The sequence below is a fragment of the Berghia stephanieae genome, chromosome 6 (assembly GCF_034508935.2).
Source record: "Berghia stephanieae isolate SIO BIC M18660-M18661 chromosome 6, UCSD_Bste_1.3, whole genome shotgun sequence".
NCBI lineage: Eukaryota > Metazoa > Mollusca > Gastropoda > Nudibranchia > Aeolidiidae > Berghia > Berghia stephanieae.
Window position 1 is genome coordinate 4,721,523 of NC_088365.1, and position 27,500 is coordinate 4,749,022.

General features: G+C 36.4%; 1 protein-coding gene across 9 annotated transcripts in view; it reads right to left on the reverse strand.

The window, feature by feature from the left end:
* LOC144974372 (thioredoxin reductase 1, cytoplasmic-like) overlaps window positions 1-27,500 on the reverse strand; it is an 85,002-nt gene that overhangs the window by 30,537 nt on the left and 26,965 nt on the right. For 2 of the 9 annotated variants that reach the window (XM_078917207.1, XM_078917206.1), the window contains exons 1-2: window positions 27,391-27,500; window positions 18,525-18,803 (exon numbers count right to left, since the gene is read on the reverse strand). The exon at window positions 27,391-27,500 is cut by the window's right edge and continues 4 nt beyond it. In XM_078917207.1, the coding sequence (XP_078773333.1) occupies window positions 18,525-18,626 (102 nt within the window). In that variant the 5' untranslated portion in view covers window positions 18,627-18,803; window positions 27,391-27,500. Of the gene's footprint in view, window positions 1-18,524; window positions 18,804-21,488; window positions 21,665-26,962 lie in introns of all 9 variants that reach the window. The other 7 variants (XM_078917200.1, XM_078917199.1, XM_078917201.1 and 4 more) reach the window with 7 other exon arrangements.

A 27,500-nucleotide genomic window follows, 5' to 3' on the forward strand; every position in this document is an offset into this window, starting at 1 on the left:
TGGTCAACAGCAACATTTAACCTATAGGACGGAACATGCCGCCTGTTAGGCGATATTACAATTTTTCAGACAAAGACAACGCTGTTCTCATTTTAAAACCTGAGTACGATGAGAGAATGTGAGTAATGAGCCTTTTCAAAGGACTCAACTCGAACCCAGGACCTTCCGATCCGAAAGCGAGAGTCATACCACATAGCCGCACACAGATGAAGCCAGGACCCAATTAAAGAATAGATACACGCAAGAGGCTAATTTGCCCAATGAGGCTTTCCACTCAATCTTAATTCAAGTCATCAATAATGGGGGGCAATTAACGAGGAGAATGTAATCAAGTTACCGCTAACAAGCCACGCATCATGTGATGATGTATTAACTAAGTGCCTATATAACTGTGCGGCTATGTGGTCTTGTGGTATGGCACTCGCTTTCGGGTCGGAAGGCCCTGGGTTCGAGCCTCGCTCGACGCATAGTTGAGTCTTTGGAAAAGGCTCTTTACTCACATTCTCTCACCGTACTCAGGTACCTGGCCGTTAACAGTGTTGTCTGTGTCCGAAAAATTGTAATATCGCCTAACAGTTAACAGGCGTCGTGTCCTATGTTAAAAGTTGCTGTTGAGCAGTGACCCCTTGTAAAGCGCTTTGAGCACATTTAGTGGATATTGCGCTATATAAAAATAAATAAAAAAGTATAACTGGGTGGGGTTCCCCCCAACCTCCCACAGTGAGCAGGGAGGTACTCGCTGTGTCTCTATTCCCCCCCCCCCCCTGTATTTTTTCAATTGCTTTCTGTCTTTGTTTTGGAATGAGATTACATGTACTTGGTTTTGTCCTGACCCTGGCCGGGGTTCTTAGCTGAGAGGGAAACAGTCAAATGTTTAGTTAGTTTTGAGAGATGATATTTTTTTCCCCTTGTAAATCATCTCTGTTATGCACTGTATTATGTTTTGTTTAAATATTATTATATGTGAATTGTAAACATTTGAGTGTAATCCTCGTAGTGGGGAGCTGTGCTCGTGTCTGGATGAGACTTTCAGGTGATTCAAACTAAGTACTTTGATATTTTGCTCTTGGAAAATCTACATCGTGCGAAGTCCCAGGTTTGAAAGGTTTTTTTTTCTAAGACGAGGGTCATTTAAATTGATCGATATTTGAAGGACGAGTTTTCTGGCCAAATTTCCATAATATGTGTTTTTCAAAAGTATGGCAGAATATGCGCTTACGGGTACTTTGCATTTTGGTTGTCGAAAGACAGATTGAGAGAGAGGGAGAGTGGGGGGGGGGGCGTGAGAGAGAGAGAGAGAAAGAAAGAAAGATAGAGAGAGAGAGAGAGAGAGAGAGAGAGAGAGAGAGAGAGAGAGAGAGAGAGAGAGAGATCTTGAGTACATTTCGTCTAGTGTTTTATCCAGATCCAAAGGACGGTAAGAAATAGTTATTATACTTTTAGAACAATAATATAGAAACCGGGATAAAACACAGGATCCACGGGTCCGTCGGTTCTGAATGGCGGCCCATTTCAATCCCACGTACCCAACGGAGTAGTCTTCAACTATTATTATTTGACCTGAATTGCATGTGCCAACGGCGCGTGACACCCGAGGTCAAAGTTCAAAGTTGGGTTAGATAATCATGTTTACCCTACCCATTCGTGGTTGGTATTAGTAGGAATGTAAGCAATTGAAATAAACGGATAAAATCGGTTCATTGCGCATGCGCGATCGTTCCATGAATTAAGTTAAGCGAATCACAATGTCAGCATCATTACAGTTAGATATAAACCTCGATAAATATTTGGCACACAACAAACCTTAATAAAAAAAAAAAACAACTCGTGAGCTTGTTTACCTCAGCACTCCCTCCCTCTCATTTCGGGAAATACAAAACACGTGATGAGTAGATGAGATTAACTTACGGAAGCGATCCGGTGTTTAAAAAAAAATTTGAATTAAAAACAACATATTTTGATACATTTCAAGTTCCGTTCAGATCATTCGTTATAACTATAATACAGTAGAATCCGCTTATAGTCAACACTCTTAAAGTCAAATTCTGCTTAAAATCAACACTCATTGTTGGTCCCAAATTTTATATTCTTTATCTAATTGCATTCTAATGATACTGGATAAAGTCAGCCTTGCTTAAAACCAATCAATTTTTCTGGTTTGGCGGTGTCGGCTTTACAACAGGATTCCACTGTATTATTACGAGATGCAACATAGGCGTAAGAGGAGATAACTTCCAATACCCGCCAAATCTCTTTTTCATCATCCATAATTGTTTTGTTTTTTAAAATTATTTCATTGATTTAGTGCAAGGTTGCTGATTTTCCGTATATTTACGGTGTTCTGTGCGCTTTAAAAAAATGTTCAGTATGTATATTTTACATTCACTTGCGAATGGAAAACAAAAAAGAAGTAACTACATGATGTCTTTTTACTGGAATTCTGAACTCAGATAGTAGTTGGTCAATTTGTTCGCATAAAATTTCTGTATTTTTAAATATTTGTTTTCCTACTGAATTGGCAACCCTTGATTTAGCAACTTCAAGAAGAAAATAAATTGCCATTCTTTGCAATTCTTTGTAAATCAAGAACAATACCCTGAGTGATTTAAAAGTTCTGGCTTTCCTTGTTAATTCCAAGATGTCCAACAGACTGAAAGAGATTGCCAACTCATTATTTTCCATCTAGGCGTGACTTTTTTCTTTTTTTAATTTATTGTTTTTTATTATTTTTATTTTTATTTTGTATTATTTATTATTTTCTATCTAGGCGTGACATGGCAGTTTTTGAAAGCTTTGTCTCCTCAAATTATAACAATGTTCAACAATAATATACTTCCGGTAAGTCGTGGCGTGAACAAAATGAAATTGAAATAGCGTTGTACTTCTTTAATTTCCACCACCTCAACGTGACTCAGCAAATGCGACGCTGTCTTTTTATCCCTACCCACTCAAACCAGAAATGCCCCGTCCTACATGATGAATGTTGCTGTTGGTGGCAGGGTCCATTTGTAAAACGCTTTGAGCACGTTTAGTAGGTATTATTTAGTGGATTATAAAAAGATCAATTTATTCTTGAAACCCAAATCTATTAACTTTTTAACTTTTAATCGACATGGAGGTGGACGAAACGTTAGATACGGGCAGAAGTCAGTGGAAGGACCAACTCTCCATGAATGGTCGCCAAACATGAGATAATATGATCACGGCAAGTCCAGTCCCGTGAAGGTTCTGGAAAGACAAATAATCTTTATCACGAAGGCTTGTTCCTGCACCCACCATTCAGGACATCACATCAAAAAAGATTCCCGAGGACCAGTTTACTTGGATCTTGCCCTCATCTCAGGGTTGCCAGATTAATTTCAGGCATTCTGCCAACTGGATTTAAAAATTCTGCCAAACCGTACCATTTATAGTACCCCCTTTGAAAACTCATCAGTTTTGTTAAACAAAAAATAAGGCCGATGTCATAATTTTTTTTTCATTTCCAAAGTTTAAAAAAATCACTAATACATAAGAATTGCCATGGAAAACGTGGAGTAGACCTATACATTCATCCCTAGGCCTCGGAAAATAAAATCTGCCAAACCGATTTTTCTCTGCCAGCCGACGTCAAATTCTGCCCCCAAAAAAAGGACATTTGGCAGAAAATCTGCCAAATTGGCAACACTGCCTCATATTCCTCCTCTTGCGCTTCAGCCTTAACAGTGCGGCTATGTGGTCTAGTGGTATGACACTCGCTTTCGGATCGGAAGGTCCTGGGTTCGAGCCTCGACGCGGCGCATAGTTGAGCCCTAGGACAAGGCTCTTTACTCACATTCTCTCACCGTACTCAGGTGTAAAATTAGTACCTGGTCGTTAACAGCGTTGTCTTTGTCCAAAAAATTGCAATATCGCCTAACAGGCGTCGTGTCCCGTCCTACATGTTAAATGTTGCTGTTGACCAGGGATCCCTTGTAAAGCGCTTTGAGCACATTTAGTGGGTATTGCGCTATATAAAGCTCATTAAAAACAATACACAGTGGCTAAGATTAACTAACTGTACATGGACGTCCACATACTACAAACATACTACTACACACATAGTAGAGAGACGGAGTATAATAATACTATTATCTATTATCTTGTCCTATATATTATTATAGTATTCATCACACCCATTTTCAAAGACATCTTGACGGTCGGTGGTGATACATCCCAAGATGATAAAAGTGACGTGTCGTCAACATACACACTCGTACCCATCACGTAGTGTGCTGACTGCACTGTCGTAAAATGGAGTGACTCTTTAAGTTATATATTTGTCAATTTATTTTAAATCTATTCTTTTATATATATATATATATATATATATATATATATATATATATATATATATATATATATATATATATATATATATATATATACATACATATATATATATATATATCTTTTTAAACATCTTTTTTGTAAAGTTTCTTGATATTTGTAACTGTCTATTGACCTGATGATGATACAATAATAATAATAATAATAATAATAATAATAATAATAATAATAATAATAATAATAATAATAATAATAATAATAATAATAATAATAATAATTGTCTTGAAGGTACTGCCCCTTCCTACCTTTCGGAACCAATTGAAAGATATTCAAAACCCCGCCCCTTACTTTCGGCCAGTGATTCCACCAAATTAGCTGTCCCTCGAATACGGAAAAATGCTGGAATGAGATCCTTTTCTCATTTCGGACCCTCTATTTGGAACGCCTTACCGCAGAGCATTCGTGAAAAAGAATCTTTGTCTATTTTTAAACGTTCGCTTAAAACATATCTGTTTCGATTTTAGTAGATGGTATGAGAAGCATGATAGGTTTGGTTTGTGTTGTGTGTTGTGTGTGTGCTTGTTTGTGTAAATGATTATGTTTCAGCCAAAGTAATTTGTAATTTAAGTGCATAGAGTCTGGTGTCTCGGAGTTATAGCGCTATATAAGTTTTCAGCATTATAATAATAATAATAATAATAATAATAATAATAATAATAATAATAATAATAATAATAATTGTCTTGAAGGTACTGCCCCTTCCTACCTTTCGGAACCAATTGAAAGATATGCAAAACCTCGCCCCTTACTTTCGGCCAGTGATTCCACCAAATTAGCTGTCCCTCGAATACGGAAAAATGCTGGAATGAGATCCTTTTCTCATTTCGGACCCTCTATTTGGAACGCCTTACCGCAGAGCATTCGTGAAAAAGAATCTTTGTCTATTTTTAAACGTTCGCTTAAAACATATCTGTTTCGATTTTAGTAGATGGTATGAGAAGCATGATAGGTTTGGTTTGTGTTGTGTGTTGTGTGTGTGCTTGTTTGTGTAAATGATTATGTTTCAGCCAAAGTAATTTGTAATTTAAGTGCATAGAGTCTGGTGTCTCGGAGTTATAGCGCTATATAAGTTTTCAGCATTATTATAATAATAATAATAATAATAATAATAATAATAATAATAATAATAATAATAATAATAATAATAATACCAATGAGTTACTCAATATACGACATACAGCCTACTAAATGATGGTCTAAACGTGCGGGTTAACCAAAAGATCCTTATATCAGAGAATGTTTATTATTATACAAAGCCCACAATAAAATGTAATCAATAAAAAATAAAAAAAGTCATCGTCATTGTCATCATCTTAACCCCCCCCCCCCCCCTCGTCATCAACATCCTCATCGCCACCATCATCTCTCACAGTAGTGATCGATTTGTTTGTTGGCTTTTTGTGAGGTTTTTTTTTTTTTTTTTTTTGCCAAGGTGAGGGTCATTTAAAGCGATCGACATTTGAAGGACGAGTTTTATGGCCAAATTTTTAAATATAGGTTTTTCCAGAGCTCGGCAGAATAGAGGATAGACGGTAACCCTTTTGATTCTTTGGTATCCAAGAAAAAGAAAAGTAATTTAAGAGAGACAGAGAGAAAGATAGATAGATAGATAGATAGATAGATAGATAGATAGATAGATAGACAGACAACGCGAGAAAGTATGAAGGAGGTGGGGGTTAGAGCCAGTGCCTCCACTTATATTATAATTATACAGTTTACTTCATCCGCTCCAATTACATCAGACACAACAAAAATAGATAAATAAAAAAAAAAAAATAAAATCATTTTTTTAAAGCAGGAACAAAAAATAAAGTAAAGAAGAAAGGGAAGAAAAGTAAATAAAGAATTTATTTTAAAATCCCAATAAAATTGATCGATGGACAGAAAGTTCTCGGGGAACATAAATTATTTATTTCAGATCGAGTAAACAAAACGCAATTAGTGCCCCATGCATTGTAAATTACACAGTTTTGGAGCGTGTACATCAGCTGTAAAAATAATAACAAAACAACCTCCACACACATTCACAAACAATTCCTGCCTTAGCGATCTGCATGAGTCATGACGTAACTATAACACTTTTAGTACGCCACACAGACTAGTAGTCCTGTATTCTCTATGGTACGCCATGGCATGAGTCCATCGTATACTGGATAAATAAATGGGACAGCAGCGTGACTCAGCGGTTACCGTCTTTATTGTTTCGTACCCGAAAGGTACCGAGCTCGATCAACCGCCGAGCGCTGCTATGCACTGCGGCTGACCCCTGTTTTATTCCAGTCTTCCCTTGGAATAGACCCAAAAGACAAATGCCCCCATCGGGGTGAATAAATTGCGGCAAAACCACACCAAATAATAATAATAAAAATAATAATAATAATAATAATAATAATAATAATAATAATAATAATAATAATAATAAATAGGGAATGAGATTAGCGTAAGAGTAGCATCCCTTGATTGGACGTCACCTTACAGAGAGAACGTCAACATGGTTTTGCGCATGCGTCTCTCTCGTCCTCGCTTTCGGTGAAGTGACTCATGCCGCTTTCACCGGAAGCGAGGACGAGAGACGCATGCGCAAAACCAATGTGATCTTCTCTCTCTAATAATTTCTCCGCCGGTGATGTCCAATCAAGGGACGCTACTCTTCCGCTAATCTCATTCCCCAATAATAAAATGCAGACGCGTCTTTGCTCGATAGAACTTGTCGATGGGTTGTTGACATTGCTCTTCAAAACCAAATATCGTACATGGCATGTGCATATTATTTGCTTTGAATTTAAGCTGTTTTTTCTGTTGTGTTTTGTTCTGTTTTTTTGTTTTTTTTTTTTTTGTTTTTTTTTGTTTTGTTATCTCTGGTTATCTCAGATGGGTGTGATATATTTCGTGGAAAATCATAAATGATATATGAGTGGTAAGGTGAGATTTAAGCCGACCCAATAGTTGCCAACAAACAAAGGATTCTCAGAATTGATAATGTTCGACTAAATCGGAGAAGGGGGGAGGGGGTGGGGGTCTATTGGTATTATTACACTCGCCTTCGGATCGGAAGGTTCTGGGTTCGAGTGCCGCTCTGAGCGGTGCATAGTTAGTTGCGTCCTTGGAAAAGGCTCTTTACTCGCATTCTCTCACCGTAGTACTCAGGTGTAAAATAAGTACCCGACCGTAAACAGCATTGTCGGAAACAGGCGTTCCGTTATGTCTCGCCCTACACGTTAAGGGTTGCTGTTGTTATAGCCAGGGTCCCCTTTGCTTCGTACCCGAAAGTTACCGAGTTCGATCACCCGCCGCGCTGTGCGGCCTTGAGCAAGTACTTCTCGCCCTAGCTCACTTTGCGGCGCTGCACTGCGGCTCACGCCTGTTTTGCTCCAGTCTTCCCTCGGAATAGACTCTAAAGACAAATTTAAATTTGAATAAAGTATTTTATTTTTTTTACTTTTTTTTTTTTCTAAAGCGCTCTTAGCACGTTTAGTGAATATAACCACTAAACGTGCTCAAAGCGCTTTAGAAAAAAAAAAAGTTTAAAAAAAAATAATACGGTTGATTTGTTATATAAAAGCTCAAGATCTGTTTGTTTTCTTAATCTTAATCTATTAAAATCGATGTAAAAAAAAAAAAAAGAAGTTTTCTAAAACTAATTTTTTTTAAAAGCCTGTTATCAAAGCACGACACTATTATAAGTATATTTATCATTGGTTCGATAACCCGTACCTTTGCTTGTAAGAGACAACGCATCTCCTCTCCTGCCCGTCTCAGAACAAAAAAATGATATTAAACGAAGACACAACAATGGACGAATAAGGTCGAAAATGTAAACGAAAAGAAAATGAAAAAAAGGAGAAGAGGAGAGAGAGAGAGAGAGAGAGAGAGAGAGAGAGAGAGAGAGAGAGAGAGAGAGAGAGAGGAGAGAGAGGAGAGAGAGAGAGTGAGTGAGAGTGAGGGGGGGGGGGGCGATGAAAGGAAGAAAAAAAAAAGGAGGATTGTACCACCAGAGTCAAAATCGGGTTTTAAGCTTTTTTTCCCTTACTTTTTTTATTTTTGAATTCATATTGTTTCCATACCACAATTCATTGATTTAACGATAGGTCTTTCTGTCCTATTTACAATGGATCGTTTTCGCATATTATTTGCGTTGTAGAAGTAGTACACGTAAATCGTAATGGAAATTTACAATAGCATGTTCAATTGAGACATCCGCTGTCGGAATCGGAATCTCGTTCTTTGAAAGGAAGAAACTTGGTCCCTATTCCTCAATATAGGCTTCAAAAGTCACTTCCCTCGTAATGACGCATAGTAACTGGTTCTAAACAATCGGAACTATGGCGGACGCCCTTAGGAAATACTTCTCCGACGAGCATAGAAGTGTATCAGGAGGAGAAAATCATTATATATCCGATCACGTTTTGACTTTTTATACATTCTGGTCACATGACATTTGAAAAAAGTTGTAGCCAGCATGAAGAATAAAAAGTACCGATTTTCTTGGTTTGAGAACCAAGCTGCTGGTTGCGGGGCGGACATGACGTCAGACTATTGAATCCTATTTGCGACGCTGTTCTGCGGCAGACACGTGGGTTTTAACAGTACACTGTATTAGATCGAGAATGATCCTTAAAAAAAGATTATTTTCCAGAGGATAGGGAACTACCATTATTATTATTATCATTAATAGGATGATGATGATGATGATGATGATGATGATGATGATGATGATGATAAGTATTATTATTAATATTAATAATAATAATAATAATAATAATAATAATAATAATAATAATAATAATAATAATAATAATAATAATAATAATAATAATAATAATAATACTATTATAATAATATTAATAATAAGAATCTCATTATAATATTAATAATAATAATAATAATAATAATAATAATAATATTATTATTCTATCACCACCATCATTCATCATTTATCTATTTATTTAATCACCTGTCCCAGTTGACTATTTTACCGTCACCCACCCTAAGCGCTATAATATGGTCGTTATCCTAATTCTGCAACAAGTTTCATGAATTAAATTCAGCACCACAAGCAGCACCTTCCAACTTTTACCATCTCTTCGCTAACGAGATCAAAGAGTTCAATCAATCAATCAACCAATCAATCAGTGAGCCTATTATGTCGGAATGCAGTCCATGAAGAAAATTGACTTTGATGAAATTTAAAGACAAAAGTTTATCATAATGAGGAAATTTACGACTTCAGACGTTTGAGAAGCAAAACTGACGTTTAGGAAATTCAGGGTTTCTGACGTTTGAGAAACAAAACTGATGTTTAGGAAATTCAGGGTTTCTGACGTTTAGGAAATTTAATATTTCTGACGTTTAGGAAATTTAATATTTCTGACGTTTAGGAAATTTAAAATTTCTGATGTTTAAGAAACAAAACTGACGCTTAGGAAATTTAATATTTCTGACGTTTAGGAAATTTAAGATTTCTGACGTTTAAGAAACAAAACTGACGCCTAGGAAATTTAATATTTCTGACGTTTAGGAAATTTAAGATTTCTGACGTGAGGAAATTTAAGATTTCTGACGTTTAAGAAACAAAACTGACGTTTAGGAAATTTAATATTTCTGACGTTTTGGAAATTTAAGATTTCTAACGTTTAAGAAACAAAACTGACGCCTAGGAAATTTAATATTTCTGACGTTTAGGAAATTTAAGATTTCTGACGTGAGGAAATATAAGATTTCTGACGTTTGAGAAACAAAACTGACTCTTCTCAATGAAGCAATGTATTCTAAACAATATTATATATATATATATATATATATATATATATATATATATATATATATATATATAAAAATAAATAAATATAAATATATATATATATATATATATATATATATATATATATAAATAAATATAGATAAATATAGATAAAAAAATATATATATATATATATATATATATATATTTTTTTTTTTTTTTTTTTTTTTTTTTAAGTACCCTTTATTCATCCTAAGTGGAAATGTGTCTTCCAGGGGCGGTTTGAGTCTAAGTTTTAGGAAAAGCCTTTAAAAAATTGATTTTTGAGATTTTTCTGTAATCACAGAGATTATGTCACCATAGAGAGATTTTTTTTGGGATATGGTATATCAATTTTTTACTACAAATTTAACATCAAAAAAAAAAAATTTTTTTTAATAAAAAAATTGAGCTTTATATAGCGCAATATCCACTAAATGTGCTCAAAGCACTTTACAAGGCGTCCCTGGTCAACAGCAACATTTAACATGTAGGACAGGACATGCCGCCTGTGTTAGGCGATATTACAATTTTTCGGACAAAGACAACGCTGTTAACGGCCAGGTACTCATTTTACACCTGAGTACAGTGAGAGAAAGTGAGTAAAGAGCCCTTTCCGAGGACTCAACTATGCGCCGAGCGCGAGGCTCGAACCCAGGACATTCCGATCCGAAAGCGAGTGTCATACCACTAGACCATATAGCCGCACAATCAAGGCTGCAAGAAGTCTCTCAACTTTTTAATAGACACTGCCGGAAGTAACAACCCGCTTTATATTTAAATGAAAAAAAAAAAAAAAAAAAAAAAGATCAAAGGAAAGAGTCATTTAATTTTCAAGCATATACCTTAACGAGAAACTCAAACCCCCCTGGGTAAAAGTAAAACAAGCTAATTTGAGTAGCATCTCCATCATAATGTGATAACTCTGACGAATCTGACTTCAATCACTGTCTACACTGGGAGTCCAAATCAAGGGCTATAATTTGAAGTCGCGCCTCAATCAACGATGAGCTTATGTGTATCTAAATTTCTAGACAATTCCCAGCCTGCCCGTGAAAAACAGAAGGGATTATAATACTACTATCGTTTTGTCCCATCAGGGTTTCGATAGCTCAGTTGGTAGAGTACTCGCTTTACATGCAAAGGAGGGACACATAGATCCCCAGGACGCATAGTTCAATCCTTGGAAAAGACTCTTTAGTCATATTCTTTCACCGTACTCAGGCGTAAAATGAAGTACCTGGCCTTTAACAGCATTATCTCTGTCTAAAAAATAAATAAAAAGTAATATCACCTAACAGGCGTCATTTCTCGTTCTACATGTCAAGTGTTGCTGTTGGCTTAGCTAGGGACCCCTTGTAAATCAATTTGGGCACGTTTAGTGGATATTGCGCTATATAAAAGCTCAAGTTTTTGGGAGGTTTTTTATATACACAATACCACTCCGAGATATTGCTCACATTATGTTTCAATAATTTTCAAATGACGTCAAAGTCAAAGACTATAACTGACACGCAGCCAGAAGCAACGAACACTCTCAAACGGATAAATAAAAAGATCAAAGGAAAGACTCATTTAATTTTCAAGTGCCTTAATGACAGACCAGAGAAAGAAGGGCAATCTATTTCAAGTAGTGTCTCAATAAAAAAGTGAAAAATCCGACAATCAATTACTTCAATCACTAATTACAGTCACGTCTCAATTAGCGTCCGTCGACAGCTTCGTACGTAATCTAAATTTCTCAATAATTCCCAGAAGTAGATGAGGTGGGAATAGAACTTCTTCTTCTATATACAGTCAAACCTCTCTAATCCAAAACTCCACAATCAGGAGAGGTTGCCAGGGGACAGATTTTTTTCTTCTGCTTTATTTGTACACTTTAGGGACTGATTCCACTCTCCTGATGTCTCTGTAATCCGGATAAAAAGCTGGGAACTGAAGTGTTCGGATTGGAGAGACACGACTGTACATTATGTGAAGAAAATAACTGATGATTTGATTTGATGACCCAGTTGAGTATATATATATATATGTGGTGGTCTGACAAAACTTGCCACCAAATGGTGAACAAAAGTTAATTGAAATTCGCTGAAGTTAGTACAAATGTACTGAGCAATCTTTTCTGAGTAAAATTATACAGTATAAAAAAATTTTTTTTAAATAAAAATATATATATATGAGGTCACATCTTGAGGAGTATGCTCTCCTCAGAGGTTAAAAGAAACAAAAACCAATTTCAGTTACCAAGCCAACAGCAACACTTAACATTAGGATGAGACCATTAAAAGTTTTCTTTCTTTTTTTTTTACGCTGTTACTGTTACTGGAAAGGCACTCAATTAACACCTGAATGCAGTGAGAGATTGTGAGTAAAGAACTTCTTCCTCAGCAGACACAACTGTGCCCTGCTCACCACAAGAATCAAACTTGACAATCCAAAATCGAGTGAGTGTCATACACCACAAGACCACAAAGCAACACAAGTATGTAAATGTAATTGAAACGCTCTTCCTAGTAGAAGTACAAAAAGAGAAAAGAAGAGAGAAAAATAATAGCAATGTTATAACTGGCCAGGTACTCAGAGCTGCCAACTTGGACAAAGTCATTTGGGGGACACATTTCAGTGACACTTCAGTGACAACAGAACGTCGCTTATTTACACTAAAAATATGAAATATTATACTCACCAGAAACTCTTGTCCTGATATTAACGTCAAATCATGGAGAGTGTCGTCATGGTGGTCTTTTCACATCATAATTTAATCACATCATGCATAGTCCTAATTTAATTAGTTCCAAATAAAATAATATTACGAGTCCACATTTATTTATATATATATACATTAGTATTTACACTATTTACAACTACAACTCCTCCATAGTTATTACTCCTTGTTGAGAGCTCTTGCTGTGGCTGTTTTACATAGCTTCAGCAACTCTGGAGCATTTTTCCTCTCGTGACACACTACATCTTTTTGTTTTAGAATCATTAGGGATTCTAGTGTCTCAACAGACATTGATGACCGAAAGTCTGTCCTGTTCTTCCTCACTGTGCTGAAGATGCGTTCACATGAGGCATTGCTGTGAGGAATTGCAAGAATTGACGTCATGACTTTGGCTATGTGTTCAATGAAAGATGTCCTGTTATATCCTTTACAGACTCTCCAAGCACCTTCCACTTCAATCCCATTTCATCAGGCAAGTTATCTGGTAATTCACAAGATTGATATTCTACAAATTGCATTTGCAACTCGTCTTTAGTTGCATCCTGTGGTAAAATGGTTGGAAATTTATTTAAAAAATATTCCAACTGTTTCCATGTGGCTGTTTGCCTCACATTGATGTCAGCCACCTCAGCATTCTTTAAATAAATAGCTTCCATTTGTCCATTCTTTAAAAGGTAAGTAATGGCAGTTTGTAAAAATTTCTTTATAGATGAATAGAATTGTTGTTCCTTCTCCTTATTCAATTTCTCCAGACTCTTCCTTGTCCCCTCCCCAATAACAAGATCACCATTTGATCTTTTGTTGTACTGTGACTTGTAGTCAACATCTGTAACTCCCTTGTGGGTAAGAGCACATGGTTTTAGCCCCATTGTCATAAGAGTTCTAATGAAGCGCTGTACCAGACGGAGTTGGACATGAACCATTGAAGATTCCGACTGAAGTTGCATATTCACTTTGTCAAATTCAGGAAGGATAAATGAAAGGTAGTGGATATAAGCCTTCAATGTTCTTGACTTCAGGTTGTCCAACACTTTTTTTTTCCTATCCTGTTTATTCTCCTCTGCATCTATCTCCTTTGCCTGCTCTGTAGTGCTGTTGCATTCTTCTTCAAAAAACCTCTCCAGTGCAGGCCATTGCTCCAGAACCCAGAGGCATGTCTTTGACAGTGAAAGCCAACGTGTCGGGGCATGTTTACAGAGCTCTGATGGCTTCACTCCACATTCTTCCTGGAAATTTTTAAAGTTTTTCACTCTACTGGCACTCTTCTCGATATAATAATAAATGTCAATGAAAAATTGCTCGACATTGACTGGCAACTGTTTGGCTGCCCACTCTGCAGCAAGATGGAGCCTATGACAAATACACCCTGTACTGATGAGGTTTGAATTGTACTTCAGAAGTTCACCATAACATCCAGTCTTTTTACCTACCATGACATTAGCATTGTCACTGGTGAAAGCCAAACAATTATCCAAGCTGATGTCCTTTGACTTTAATTCCCCTACAATTGCCTCCGCTATTTTTACTCCAGTGTTTTTACCCTCCACTTCAATGATAGACAATAAGGAAGTAACAATATTTCCATCTATGGCCAATCGAACAATGATGGGGTACAATTTGTCATTTCTATCATTGCTTGCATCTGTGGCAATAGAAAATGTTCCTGTTTTCATCGATGCAACCAACATGGGATGTCTCCTGATTTGCCATTTCCTTCACAATGTGAGTTGACTTGGTTCTGCCACATGAATATTTTTCTATAATCTCCCTAGCAGAAACAGACTTATTTAAAAACATTGCCTTAAATAGTTTTCCCACATGATCAGCAGCCGCTAACGGAATATTGTGCTCCACTAAAAATCCAGTGAACATCACTTCGGCATTCGTCACCGACTCCACACTCTTAGCATGAGCATTGACGAATGAAGACACAGACTTAACACTACTCACTGATTTAGCATTTTTAATATGCTTAGGTCCATTGACATACCTAGAACAATCGTTCATACCACTATCGACTAAAAAGTCATTGAAGCACACCGTACAGTAAACGTGACCAGGGCTTTTGGACGATTTAATGAGACAAGGAAATTTCTCAGTCATCTCGGGCCGATAAAGAACCGCTTGTTTCCTCCGTTTTGCTGGCGGTGTATCCATTTCAAAGCACAGTAAGAAATCACAAACTATTACAAAGTAGAAAAGTGAATAAAGTGAAAAATCAAACGAATTTAACAGTAGACAAGACCACGTATGAACAGCTCCAACAATCGAATGAAAATTAGGGCTGTGCAGGTACCCGGGTCCTACCCGGGTACCCGGGTATTGCAGAATATTTCGGGTACCCGGGTAGAACCCTCGGGTACCCGGGTATTTTTCAATTTCTCTTTAATACGTTATTTTATTGGTTTATAGAATATAATTCAATCATATTTAAGTTTTAAAAAAACTATCCGTAATCAAAATAAAATTATTGATTACATTATGGGCTTTCCAATAGCTAGGAATAAGTTAGTCAACTTTCTCTCGGAAATCGAAACTAATGAACGTCCTTCCAAGAACTCGAGATGGGGACTATAAACACCCCCCCCCCCCCCCCCCAGCTATTGTTTTCACACACACACACACGACATTGCGACGCTGAGTAATTAATCACGCATCTGTCACTATGTCGTCCCAGACAAAATCCCTTTCATGGAATTATTTTGACAGAAAAGATAAATCATACGCAATGTGCAAAATATGTAAGGCTCAGATCAAGGCTGAAGGATCATCCACCTCAAGCCTTTTAAAACACTTGAGATTCAAACATCCGATGGCGTTAGAGGGATGCAACCAAGAACTTTCTGTTGCTTCCACTAGTACCAGTAGGCCCCGACCAACAAGCAAGCAGCAACAACCAACTATCACTGCAGCGATGGAGCAAATTTGCCTTTTGCCTTGATTTTCTCAATCGTTGAGTTGTTGCAAAGTCTTTATTTTTTGTTTTGATTCTTAATATTTTGTTATATCTTTTTCTACAGTTTGTTCAAATAAAGATATGCTTAAAAAAAAAAAAAAAAAAAAAAAACCAAACAGACAAACAAACCCCCCCCCCCCCCCCCCCCCCCCGGTAGGAACAGCCCTAATGAAAATGAAAGAAAGAACTAAGAACACATGCGCTCGTAATCAGAATCGGCAATGAAAGATTATTTTAACAATACGATCGACGATTCCCTGAATGACACGAATCCAACAAACAATGTATAGTATTCGATGTGTGTAATGAAAAAATCGATTACGGAATTGTCAAAATATAGATATTAAGTTTTTTGACCGAAGAACGATTGGCTAATGAGCATCTTGACCCTTCAACGATTGGTCGTTCTGGCAGCTCACGTGTCAACAGCCGTCAACAATGAATTGAATCATCGTTTAGGCAGTGGAAGACGGCCATGGAATAGTTGCGTCACATCGCCACGTTGTTGAATAAATTATCCAGGCATGGTCGATAGGTAAAAAAGCCAAATTATGTTCTAGTTACATTTGAAACAAACAAAGTATATCACTGATTCGTCTCTTTGAGATATAAAGAATGATATAAAAATCAAGAAAATCGGCCGATAAATAAAAAAGTTGCTAAAAAAAGCTAAAATAAACAAAAGCAATTTTTAAAATCAAATTTATTCGTAAAACAGTTGGTTTTCAACCGATTTTTATGAAACAAAGACCAATGTACTTCTTTTTTCAAGCTGATTTCAGCAATGTGACTTTCAAATTCCTCAGAATTTTATTTTTTACTTTTAAATTTTAGGTTTTAGGCCTACTCAATAAGGTGTTATATTCCTTGCATAACAATAGCGTAATACATCGACGGGGAGAAGCGTCTTTGTTTCGGCCAGCTGGATAGATAGCCTGTGATTGGTCGAAGACTTTGAAACGCTTGATTCACAATTCTACACGAACGGACCCTGGCGGTCTATCAAAGAGGTGTAACAAATTTATTTACCGACTATTTTTCTTGGTGCTAAAATTACAAAGTAATAATTTCGCATCAGAAAAAATAACTCTGAAGTTCCTATCTCTTTATTACAATAAAATTGATATCTCGAATGACAAAATCGACCCACAAATAAGGGAGTTATAAATTATTCATATTATTTTTAAAAGTTTACAATAATTGTCTTCAAAGTCATTTTTCATCACCAAAGTCGTAATTTTTTACCGATTTTTACTAAACAAAGTGCAATGTCAACGATTTTCACCCGCAAATAAAATAGGATTTAAATCGCAATTTCTGAAACATATCTTTTCTGTCGGCAAATTTATAAAAATCAAAGCTGAAAACACCCTGCGGCAGTGACAAGGCCTGTCATTTCCTTCACAACGATTGGATTTTACTTACTGAGGCCAGTCTTGGCTACCCCGCCCATGAATATTATGCCGTTGTCGGTTTTTGTCGGGTTGAATCTTAACGAGAGTAAGGCAACTTCCTGTTGTTAGCACGCGTTAATCACCCGACATCCGTTTTTAAAACGTTATGCATCGCGGCGAGAGAAAAAAAAAAAAAAAATTACTTTTATTTCGCCCGTGCAACCATTTCCGTGACAAAATGGTGTGTTTCCGTGTATCCGTGACTCGTAGTCTATTTCCGTGAATTTCACGGAAGTTCCGTGACAGTTGGCAGCTCTGCGGTACTCATTTTTATACTTGAACGTGGTGAGATAATGTGAATAAAGGGCCTTTTCCTCAGGGTTCAAATGCGAACTGTCCACTGCAGGACTTGAACCACTAACCTACTGATCCCAAGTCGAGTGTCTTAAAACAAAAAAGCCACACAGTTAAGAGATTTAAATACTCTTCTTAATACAAGGATCTTCCAAAAAGGAAAAAAATGAGTTTGCTGTTACTGGCCAGATACTCATTTTAAACATGAGAGAATGCGAGGGAAGGCCTTGTTCCAAAAACCATGGGTCAAAGTTCAGAGGGAGCAATATGACTCAAAGCCAGACCAGCTAAGCCACTTTGCCTGAAACAAGTAACCACCGCTTAAACTTAAATAAACTAACAATAAGAGTCAAAATTCCTGATAATAACCAAAATACTCACACTGCAACTGTATACGGGTGAACTTTCACCCACACCTAAGACTCAACTTTGTGCTGCCCACTGCAAGACTTGAGGACTCAAACCACTAACCTACTGGTCCAAGTGTCATGCCACAAGACCACATTAATCGCTCGACTTAGTGCCTTACGCCTCAAAGTAATACTATAGAGTCATATATCTTCTTCCCTCTATGTGAGATCCTCCACATTTCACTGTCTCCTGCCATAGCTCTAAGAGACAGGAAGACTTTAGCTGAATCTATATTATGATGACATTTTAGTTTTTTCGAGATCTCCGGTTAACATACAATTATGAGATTTAAATGCTCTTGGAACAGGGATCTTCCGATTCAAATAAAAAAAAAAGAAAAAAAAAAAAAAAAAGGAAATAGAGTATATAAGACATACCTTTGTACAAAGGTTTAAGTTTATATGTCTCCTTGAATAAAATAAGTTCCATAAAGTGTGGAAAGCTAAAAAACTATGTCTAATCTATGAATTTTTCATCACTTTCGGATATCTCGTAAACACTGCAGAGAGAGAGAAAAAAAAAGAGAATAACACATACCTTTGTACAGAATGGGCATGTTGTCTTACTGAACACGACAACGGCGTTCGTCTCGATTATCCGCTTTATTTCGGGAGTAACGCTTTCCGATATGGGAGGCATGATGGATTTGTTTTGGGACGGAAACCAGCCGGTACTTGCTCCTTTCCCTTGGATGCTAGTCAATTTTTGCTTGCCCCCTTCTGTGGAGAACGGGGGAGACGATGATGAAGTGGAGTATTGTCCCACGCCAGGGTTTGGCAAAGAAGTTTTTATACTGCTACCCCCAAGTCTGTCAGCCTGAGGATGTGGAAGTAAGAGTCAATTTAAGGTTAAAAATGATCAGAACATGGGTGCCAGCAGGACGAAGTGCTGAAACCTGAAACTAAAATCTCGACACTTTGCCAAACCTGAAAATGTTCCTACTGAAAATGCAGCCTAAACGTTACTCTTTTTTCATCACCGTTTTTATCCCATTATTAAATGATTACACAGCAAAGGTGGCTGAATCACGTTTTCGAATTTTTACCAATGCTATTAGGTTATTTTACTCAAAACACTGAAACTGGAGGCATTTGACTTCGAGATATCGCGAAATCGGAATTCCGACATGAACTGGAAAACTGGCACCCATGGATCAGAAATGTAACATTTCAGTTCTCCACATAATTTTTTTTATTTTCAAACTTGAGCTTTTCCACAGCCCAATATCCACTAAATGTGCTCAAAGTGCTTTACAAGGAGTTCCAAGGAGACATGATGCCTGCTAGGCAATATTACAATTATTTTTTCCAAAAGAGACAATGCTGTTAACTGCCAGGTACTCATTTTACACATGAGTACGGTGAGAAGAATGTGAGTTAAGAGCCTTTTCCACAAGACCACACAATATTTAAGAAACTGCTTAATTTCTTCTTTTAACAATCCATCCCAAGTCTGTATGTTTGGCAATTAATTCAATATTCAACTTCTACATCATACTAACATGATAAATACTGGTATGAGGTGATGGGTTTCATATAAAACCTTGAAATTCAATTTATATTAGTTCTGTATAAAAAATAAATAAATATTTAAAAAACAAAAAAAAAATTAATCTGCATATTTTCTTAGAAACTCTTATTTTTCATCTGTGATCCAACACCTGAAATCAGTTTTATCAGTCCAGTGGTTCTCAAACAGAGGGCCATGGTCCCCTTGGGGGTATCGCAAAAAGGTTGGCCAAATTAATGTTTTATTGATAAAGGATTTTAAAACATATGATAGAAAAAGTAAGCACCAGTTATTGTTTTAAAGACAAAAACCAAATTATTACATAAAATGATTGATTGCTTTGATTTTGAATAAAATCAATTATCGTTACATAAAATGATTGCTTTGATTTTGAATAAAATCAATTACTATTACATAAAACGACTGCTTTGATTGTGAATAAAATCAATTATTATTACATAAAATGACTGCTTTGATTTTGAATAAAATCAACTATTGTTACATAAAATGACTGCTTTGATTTTGAATAAAATCAACTATTGTTACATAAAATGACTGCTTTGATTTTGAATAAAATCAATTATTATTACATAAAATGACTGCTTTGATTTTGAATAAAATCAACTATTGTTACATAAAATGACTGCTTTGATTTTGAATAAAATCAATTATTGTTACATAAAATGACTGCTTTGATTTTGAATAAAATCAATTATTGTTACATAAAATGATTGATTGCTTTGATTGTGAATAAAATCAGATTCTGAAATTGGTTTTATCATGCACACTGCATCCATGGGTCTATCAAAATTTTAAAACTGGGGACCAAAATAAAGTCCCAAATTTCACACGGAACTGCTAATTGAAAATTTTTTGGAAAACTTTAAAAATCACTGAAAAAGACTGATTGCCAAGACTATTAGACTTGGTTTAAGTTTATATGATTCCTTGAACAAAATAAGTTCCATAAAGAGTGGAAAACTAAAAAACTATGTCTCTGATCATTTGAATTTTCCATCACTTTCGGATATCTCGTAAACACTGTAATCCTTATTTATTTTCAGGCTTCAAGGCCACGAATCTAGAACTGTCAGAAAACAAACAAAATGCTGTTACAGCTTGTTCTTCTCTCCCTTTAATTCAAAAGTTAGAACTAGTAGTAAAAGCACGTTTATCGAAGCAAAGCATTTGAATTTGATCAATGATGCTTATCATATAAAAATAAGATTCCGTTTTGCTGAAACATTGATAAAAAATCTTGATAGTTAGGATAACGATGTTGGCAACGGAGTCTTTAAATAGTAGAAAGCATTTCTTCCTAGAGTTACAAAACATTCATTTACTTAGTGTTGGAAAAAAAGTCAGCCTTATAATAATTAATGATATCTTCTAACAAATACATGTGTGTATAAAAGCAATAAACCAAACCAAAAATTAAAAAAGATAAATGATTAACAATAATTTCTTTTTATGTTTTCAAAACTGTCATCAGAATTATTATTCAACATCAAAAGTGAAATGTTATTCAGATTTTCAACTACCTCCCCCCAAAAATTTTTTAATAAATCAGAAACAAAACCCAATGTCAACGATTAACCCCAGCATATGAAAATGGAACAAGAACACAATTAATGAAGCATTCATGTATGTCATTTGTCAAGGAGGAGATAAATTATTTTTAAAAACTGAAAATGTTTTTTTTTAATTTCCTGCATTGTCTGACACTGTTTCATACACAATTTTTCACAATGGCATTAGCAAATGACACATTACAGTACATTTGGAACAAAAAAAGTTGTTATTCGATAAATAAATTGGCTGACTCAATCAGACTGAGTGCTTCTACTATCAACGTGCATATCCAAAGAATAAAAGGAAAAAAAAAAAAAGTTATAAGAGTAATGAAATAACAAACTGGAGACAGAGGATTAGCAGTGAGCAAGCAATATACTTGTATGTTACTATTTTACACCTCATATGAACATGACGTACCTTATTGTTTAAAAAGTTTCCAAGTATTCGTGAACTAGAAAAATTATGTCGCAATTGGCACAGTACAATCAGCTGAGAGCGAATCATATGTATCTCATTGTCACTCAATGGAGCACCACTTCTGACACAAAATCTTCTCCTACCTCAGTCATTGGACCACTTATGTTAAAATATTTCTAAAAACCAGAAAAGAAAAACCTTGTAAGAATTAGCTAACACAAATTTATTTCACCAATATCACCAATCTGTGCATTGAAGTTAAGCACAGATCGCCGAACCAATCTATGTGAAACCCAAAAATAAATAAACCCAGATTTTAAAAAAGTTTGTATATTTTGCAGCAACCATAAATTCAAAATTGTATGTATAATATTATATTATGTCTGCATGCACATAAACCTCTTTCACACACTTCATCGTATTAATTTAAATCCCAATTGCATTTATTCAAACTAAAACTAAAAATATTTATTTTCATTTCCAGTCTTCAGTTAACCTCTTTTCCTTGAGTTACTTCCCTTAACCTATTAAATGTATAAATTGGCTGTTAATTACAGAAATCGACGCACAACTCTTTTGCTGCGACTGCGAGAATACACACATTATTATCATGTCTTCTTTGCTCTTATTTTCATTTTCCTATGCAGTTGTGATTAAAACTTCCTGTAAGTGAAGGAAATGATTGCAAAGAAAATGTTTACACATCAATCAATACAATTATACTAAGAAAATCAAAAGCCTGGGTGTAAATTTCAAGTTTAAGTGAATGCCGTCAGCCGATAATCTCCAATAAGTGGACAGTAATCTTTTTTTTATATAATGAATAGAAGCAGAATGGAGGGACGGTAACTTCAGTGGTATCCTGATAAAACCAACACTGCTGAACCAGAAAAATTGGTTGACTTTAAGCAAGGTTGATTTTATCCATTATCAATGGAACATACATAGGTAAAGAACAGAAAATTCTGGATCAACAAGACGGGTTGACTTTAAGCAGAAGTTACTTTTTATTCACATTCCAATGTATCTGTATTTGGACAGCCTAGAGTAAAAGAGAATGAAAGAACCAGAACAGAGCCTCCTTTTTGAGGAAGAAAATAATCTAATCACACAGAATCGATAAACTAACATGAATGAGACGTAAATGGAGGAAGGGAAACCATAAGAGTAGGAGATGATAATGTTTAATAGATGTCTATAATTTTATTCATGGACAACAATTCAATATTATGAGAAAATAAAGTGCATGAAAAATAATGTTGATCTCTATTACTATTAGGTAAACAATAGCGGGGTGTCAGATAAAAAAGCGAGATGTGAAAGCAGCTTTTAAATGTCCGCATATTATTACAGAAGATTAGTAGTCTACCTGAATTGGGCTATACAGGAGGTGACCCCTTAATATGAGTGTATGAAATTTTAAGTATAATAACTGGAGATTTTCTTTTGAGCCTAATTGTCCAATTTCTAAAAAGTTAGTGCCACTGGATTTGAGATGTTAAACCTTTAAAAAATTGATGGAAGTTATAATCAGATTGGGGATCCCCATGGCTCAGTTGGCAGTGCACTCGAACACACCCAAAGGGACTGGGATCGATCCCGAAGGAGGTCAGGATTTCTTTTTCCTGACCCCCACCCCCTGTTCAAATTGTAGTGATTGGGCAGCTGGGTCTGTTAGAAGTGACAGAAAGCATAAGTAAATAGCAGTAAACTGGAGCCCTATCCTTAGAGTAGCAAACAATTTCTGTCTATGTCCTTTTGAAACCAGATATACTCTGGCTCCCTGTGCTGCACCTTACGATTATGGTCCTGAAGGACAACAGTTCAATCAGATCGAAATTTTGGGTTCTGCCACTTACTTCAAACAGTTAACGTTGGTCTATTCACAGAAAATGAGATGAGAAGCCTCTTTTTTTCTGTGGGTCTATTTCTACACCGTACATTTACACCCCGAATGGCGGTACATAAAAACAGTCTTTGAAAAATTGTCATAATTTAATTCGTAGTTCCTTACAAAGGGGTATTCTATTTCCTGTCCCATCATTTTTTATGTTTATTCAACTTTACCACGCCATTCACACATCTCTCATTCGTCCTTAGTGTCTTATTCATCGTGTTTTGTTGATAAAGGGGAAACCCGAAATGTCAGCAGTATCTGTCTTCGTCTAACAAATTGAGGCTTACAATTCAACACATATCGTTATCTTTTCCTTCGAGCTTCAAGCAGCAACATTTTCATTAATTAACCTGGTGCATAAAAATGGTGTGTCTTTTTACACCGCCAATGGAGGTGAGTAAAAACGGTACGTTTCGTAAATGTAGGATTTAATTTTTTAATGGTATAAATAGATTGTCGGCAATTTTGATGGGCTAAGATACTAAGACTAAGAGTGGCATGTTCAAATCGAAGTGGCATATTAATATAAATTAGGGAGACCTTCCCAAAGCTCCTCATCCTAGCATGTCTTTCAATTCGTATTTTCACCGTAGATATTTTGTCATGGGTTTATCTATTAAATTTGCCAATATATAATAGCATTTTTTTAAAACTCTAGAATAAACCTTGATAGATAATAAATACGACCATTGTTTTGGTTTTCTGTCACCATTTTGCTTTGTGAAGCAGTCCTAGTCCTAGGATGTTTTTTTTTCTATTAGGGTTAGCTTGAGCTCGGAGGACTTTTTTTTTCTTTTAGGGTTAGTCAAAAGTCTTCGTCTAGGTGTTTGTTTTTCCTATTAGTATTAGGGTTAGTTTAGGGTACGTTTTATTTTTTCTTATGGTTAGTTGAAGGAATATTTGAGTTGTTTCCCTTAGCACGAGGAGCTTTAGGAAGGCCTCCCATAAATTAATTAAAATTAAAATAAATTTCGCGGAAAAGGCTATTCGGACCCGAGTCTGAATTGCTTCCCGTGGCAATTCGGACTCGAGTGTGAAGTGCCTCCTTTGACAATTTCGGTCGTCGTAAACACACACACACACACACTCATGAGTATCTCTAAGTCATTAAAAACAGAATAATCACACACACACACACACATAACCTCCACCCCCCCCCCAACAACCATTTCCACATTTCCACAACCTAAGAGCCGGCCGCTTTTTCTCTTTGATCTCGTATCACCATGTTCTCCCCTGCGTCCAGCGCCTCGGTTGTTTGTGGGTTGTGGAGATGTTAATGGTTACCCCCATCGTCTACTTGAGAAGTCGCTGGTTACTCCCCAATCCCATTACGAGTTGATCATTAATTTTCTCTCCGTATTCAACCAGTGCTTATTTTATTAATAGGCACCTAGTCCAGTATTATCTAATAATATTATTATTAGACGGTACTCTGCACCTACCCCAGTGGCGGGGCTCTATTGCATGGTTTGCCGCCAAGAATCGCCTCTATTTTTATATTGAGAAATAAAACAGCATTTTTTAATTTAAAAAGAACTAGATACTGCCTTTTGTCAAAGCCTGACCCATACTGCCTTTTAAATAAAACGCTCAAAGCCCAAAGTCATATTATTTTCCTTTCCCCCCACTTTTTCGCAGCCGCAAATGGCAAAATATATAATGTAGATATGTCATGCATGTATCTTTTGCAACAGGCTCATGGCAAATCAAATAAATCTTCCAACACAAAGACACTCTTTTATCTATGCGAGGGCAAATTGATTGTTAACGTTAACAATAGCGACTACAATTGTAATCTCCCAAAGACCACGAATATTTAGATTGTTTTTGTTTTTTAAGTCGCTTGCAACACATTTAGGTCATATCAGCGCCGGTAAAAAGGGAGAAATTGGATAAAAAGTTCTAGAATTACAATTAAAAAGTACCCAAGAAAAAGTAAGACAAAGGGGAATAATAGATCACCGCTTTTGAAGGTTAGTCATCTTCAGGAGTTCTAAAACGTGACTTGCTCGCTCACTCGCCCTCCTACCGACTGACAACTTACAATTATTGAGAACACAGACTAGGAGGGTCCTGTATTCTCTATGACTGAGAACGAGCACCTTCCCCCCCACCCTACCACGCCTCACTTTCGACCCATCGTCCACTTCCGACACTTCCTGTGATTGCGCAGGCACACTGTGGCAAGTCCGAATTGCCACGAGAAGCAATTCAGACTCGGGTCCGAATTGCCACTTCGAAATTTAAATATGGGGTTGGCACCTCTCTAACTCTAGCCTAGGCTAGTGATTTGGGATTTAGTGCGTTTAGTTAGTAAAAAAAAAAAAAAATTAATTTTAATTTAATTTAAATGTATGGAAAAGTGTCAGCAGAGGTTTATGAATAGGAAAAGGCTATTCGGACCCGGGTCTGAATTGCTTCCCGTGGCAATTCGGACCCGAGTCTGAATTGCTTCCCGTGGCAATTCGGACTCGAGTCTAAACTAAATAGAACTCCGTGGCTAACCAGGGTCGAGTCTGAATAACTCCATGGCTCTTCGATTCGGAATACTGCAATGCAATGATGAACTTATCATTAGTATCATTAGTGAAACTCTCAGTTACTATTCCGTTTGCAGCTATAGAAACCATATTGGCTTCCTAAACACACACACACACATGAGTATCTCTAATTCATTAAAAACAGAATAATCACACACACACACTCCCCCCCCCCCCCCCCACATTCATTCCCACAATCCAAGAGCCGGCGGCTTTTTCTCTTTGATCTCGTATCACCATGTTCTCCCCTGCGATCACGCTTCACTTTCGAGCCACCTTCCACTTCCGACACTTCCTGTGATTGCGCAGGCGCATTGTGGCAGGAGTCCGAATTGCCATGGGAAGCAATTCAGACTCGGGTCCGAATTGACACTTCGTTATGAATATAAACGTCAATATCAATATGATTTTTTTTTCAAATCAAGAACTTTTATAATATAATAATAATAATAATAATAATACAGTAGTAGTAACGTGTAAAGTAAAGACTAAAACTAAAACAAGACTAAAGACTTTAAATTTAAAGACAAGATATGAAGTGAGTAGAAAAGTGCCAGAAGACAATAGAGAATAAATTTTTATTTTTTTTTTCGCGGCGGTGGTGGGGTTTGAACCTGCGACCTTATTGGTACGACAACTCCGCCTGGCAGGTGAGAGCGTGGCTCTACCGTGTGAGCTATCCACGAACACAAAAATATTCGTTTCAAACCCAAAGTCATTTCTAGATCCCCCTCTCACCCACTTCTTGAGATCGCCGATTCGTTCATTGGCTATTAAGCTTAACTGCTGGTCAAAATTACTTCGCGATGGTGGTGAACGAATCGGCGATCTCAAGAAGTGGGTGAGAGGGGGGTCTAGAAATGACTTTGGGTTTGAAACGAATATTTTTGTGTTCGTGGATAGCTCACACGGTAGAGCCACGCTCTCACCTGCCAGGCGGAGTTGTCGTACCAATAAGGTCGCAGGTTCAAACCCCACCACCGCCGCGAAAAAATTTTTTATTCTCTATTGTCTTCTGGCACTTTTCTACTCACTTCATATCTTGTTGTTACCAACATAAGTGCCTGCTCCACTCACTTTTCTGAATTATAAATTTAAAGACGTTCTCTTTTTTTTTTTCAAAGGAAGCTTTTCTGAGTCTGAGTCACGACACACGACACAGGACTTGGAAGTTCTGAAGCTGACACATGACTCAAGGTTTCATTTTTCATCTCAATACATTTTTAAAAAAATAAAAACATCCATCAATAATAATAATAAATTTTATAAATTAAACAACTCAGACTCAGATCACAAACGGATGAATTTGAACGATTGCTAACCTCCTCTCCTTGGTCTGAAATACTCCGCTTCATTAAAGTTTAAATTCTCCCAAAATGGAAAATAGTTGAAAGTGTGTTAGTTATTTAAGAAGAATGTCGCGTGTCGTGTGACACTGACAGAAAACTTTTAAAAAACTCACCACCGACAACTGACAAACGCACTCTACACTGTGTCACCGATTTTCTTCTTCGTTCATCAGGAATTCCAGATTAATTTTGTATAAAAGCCAAATAAGTCATAAAAAATGCT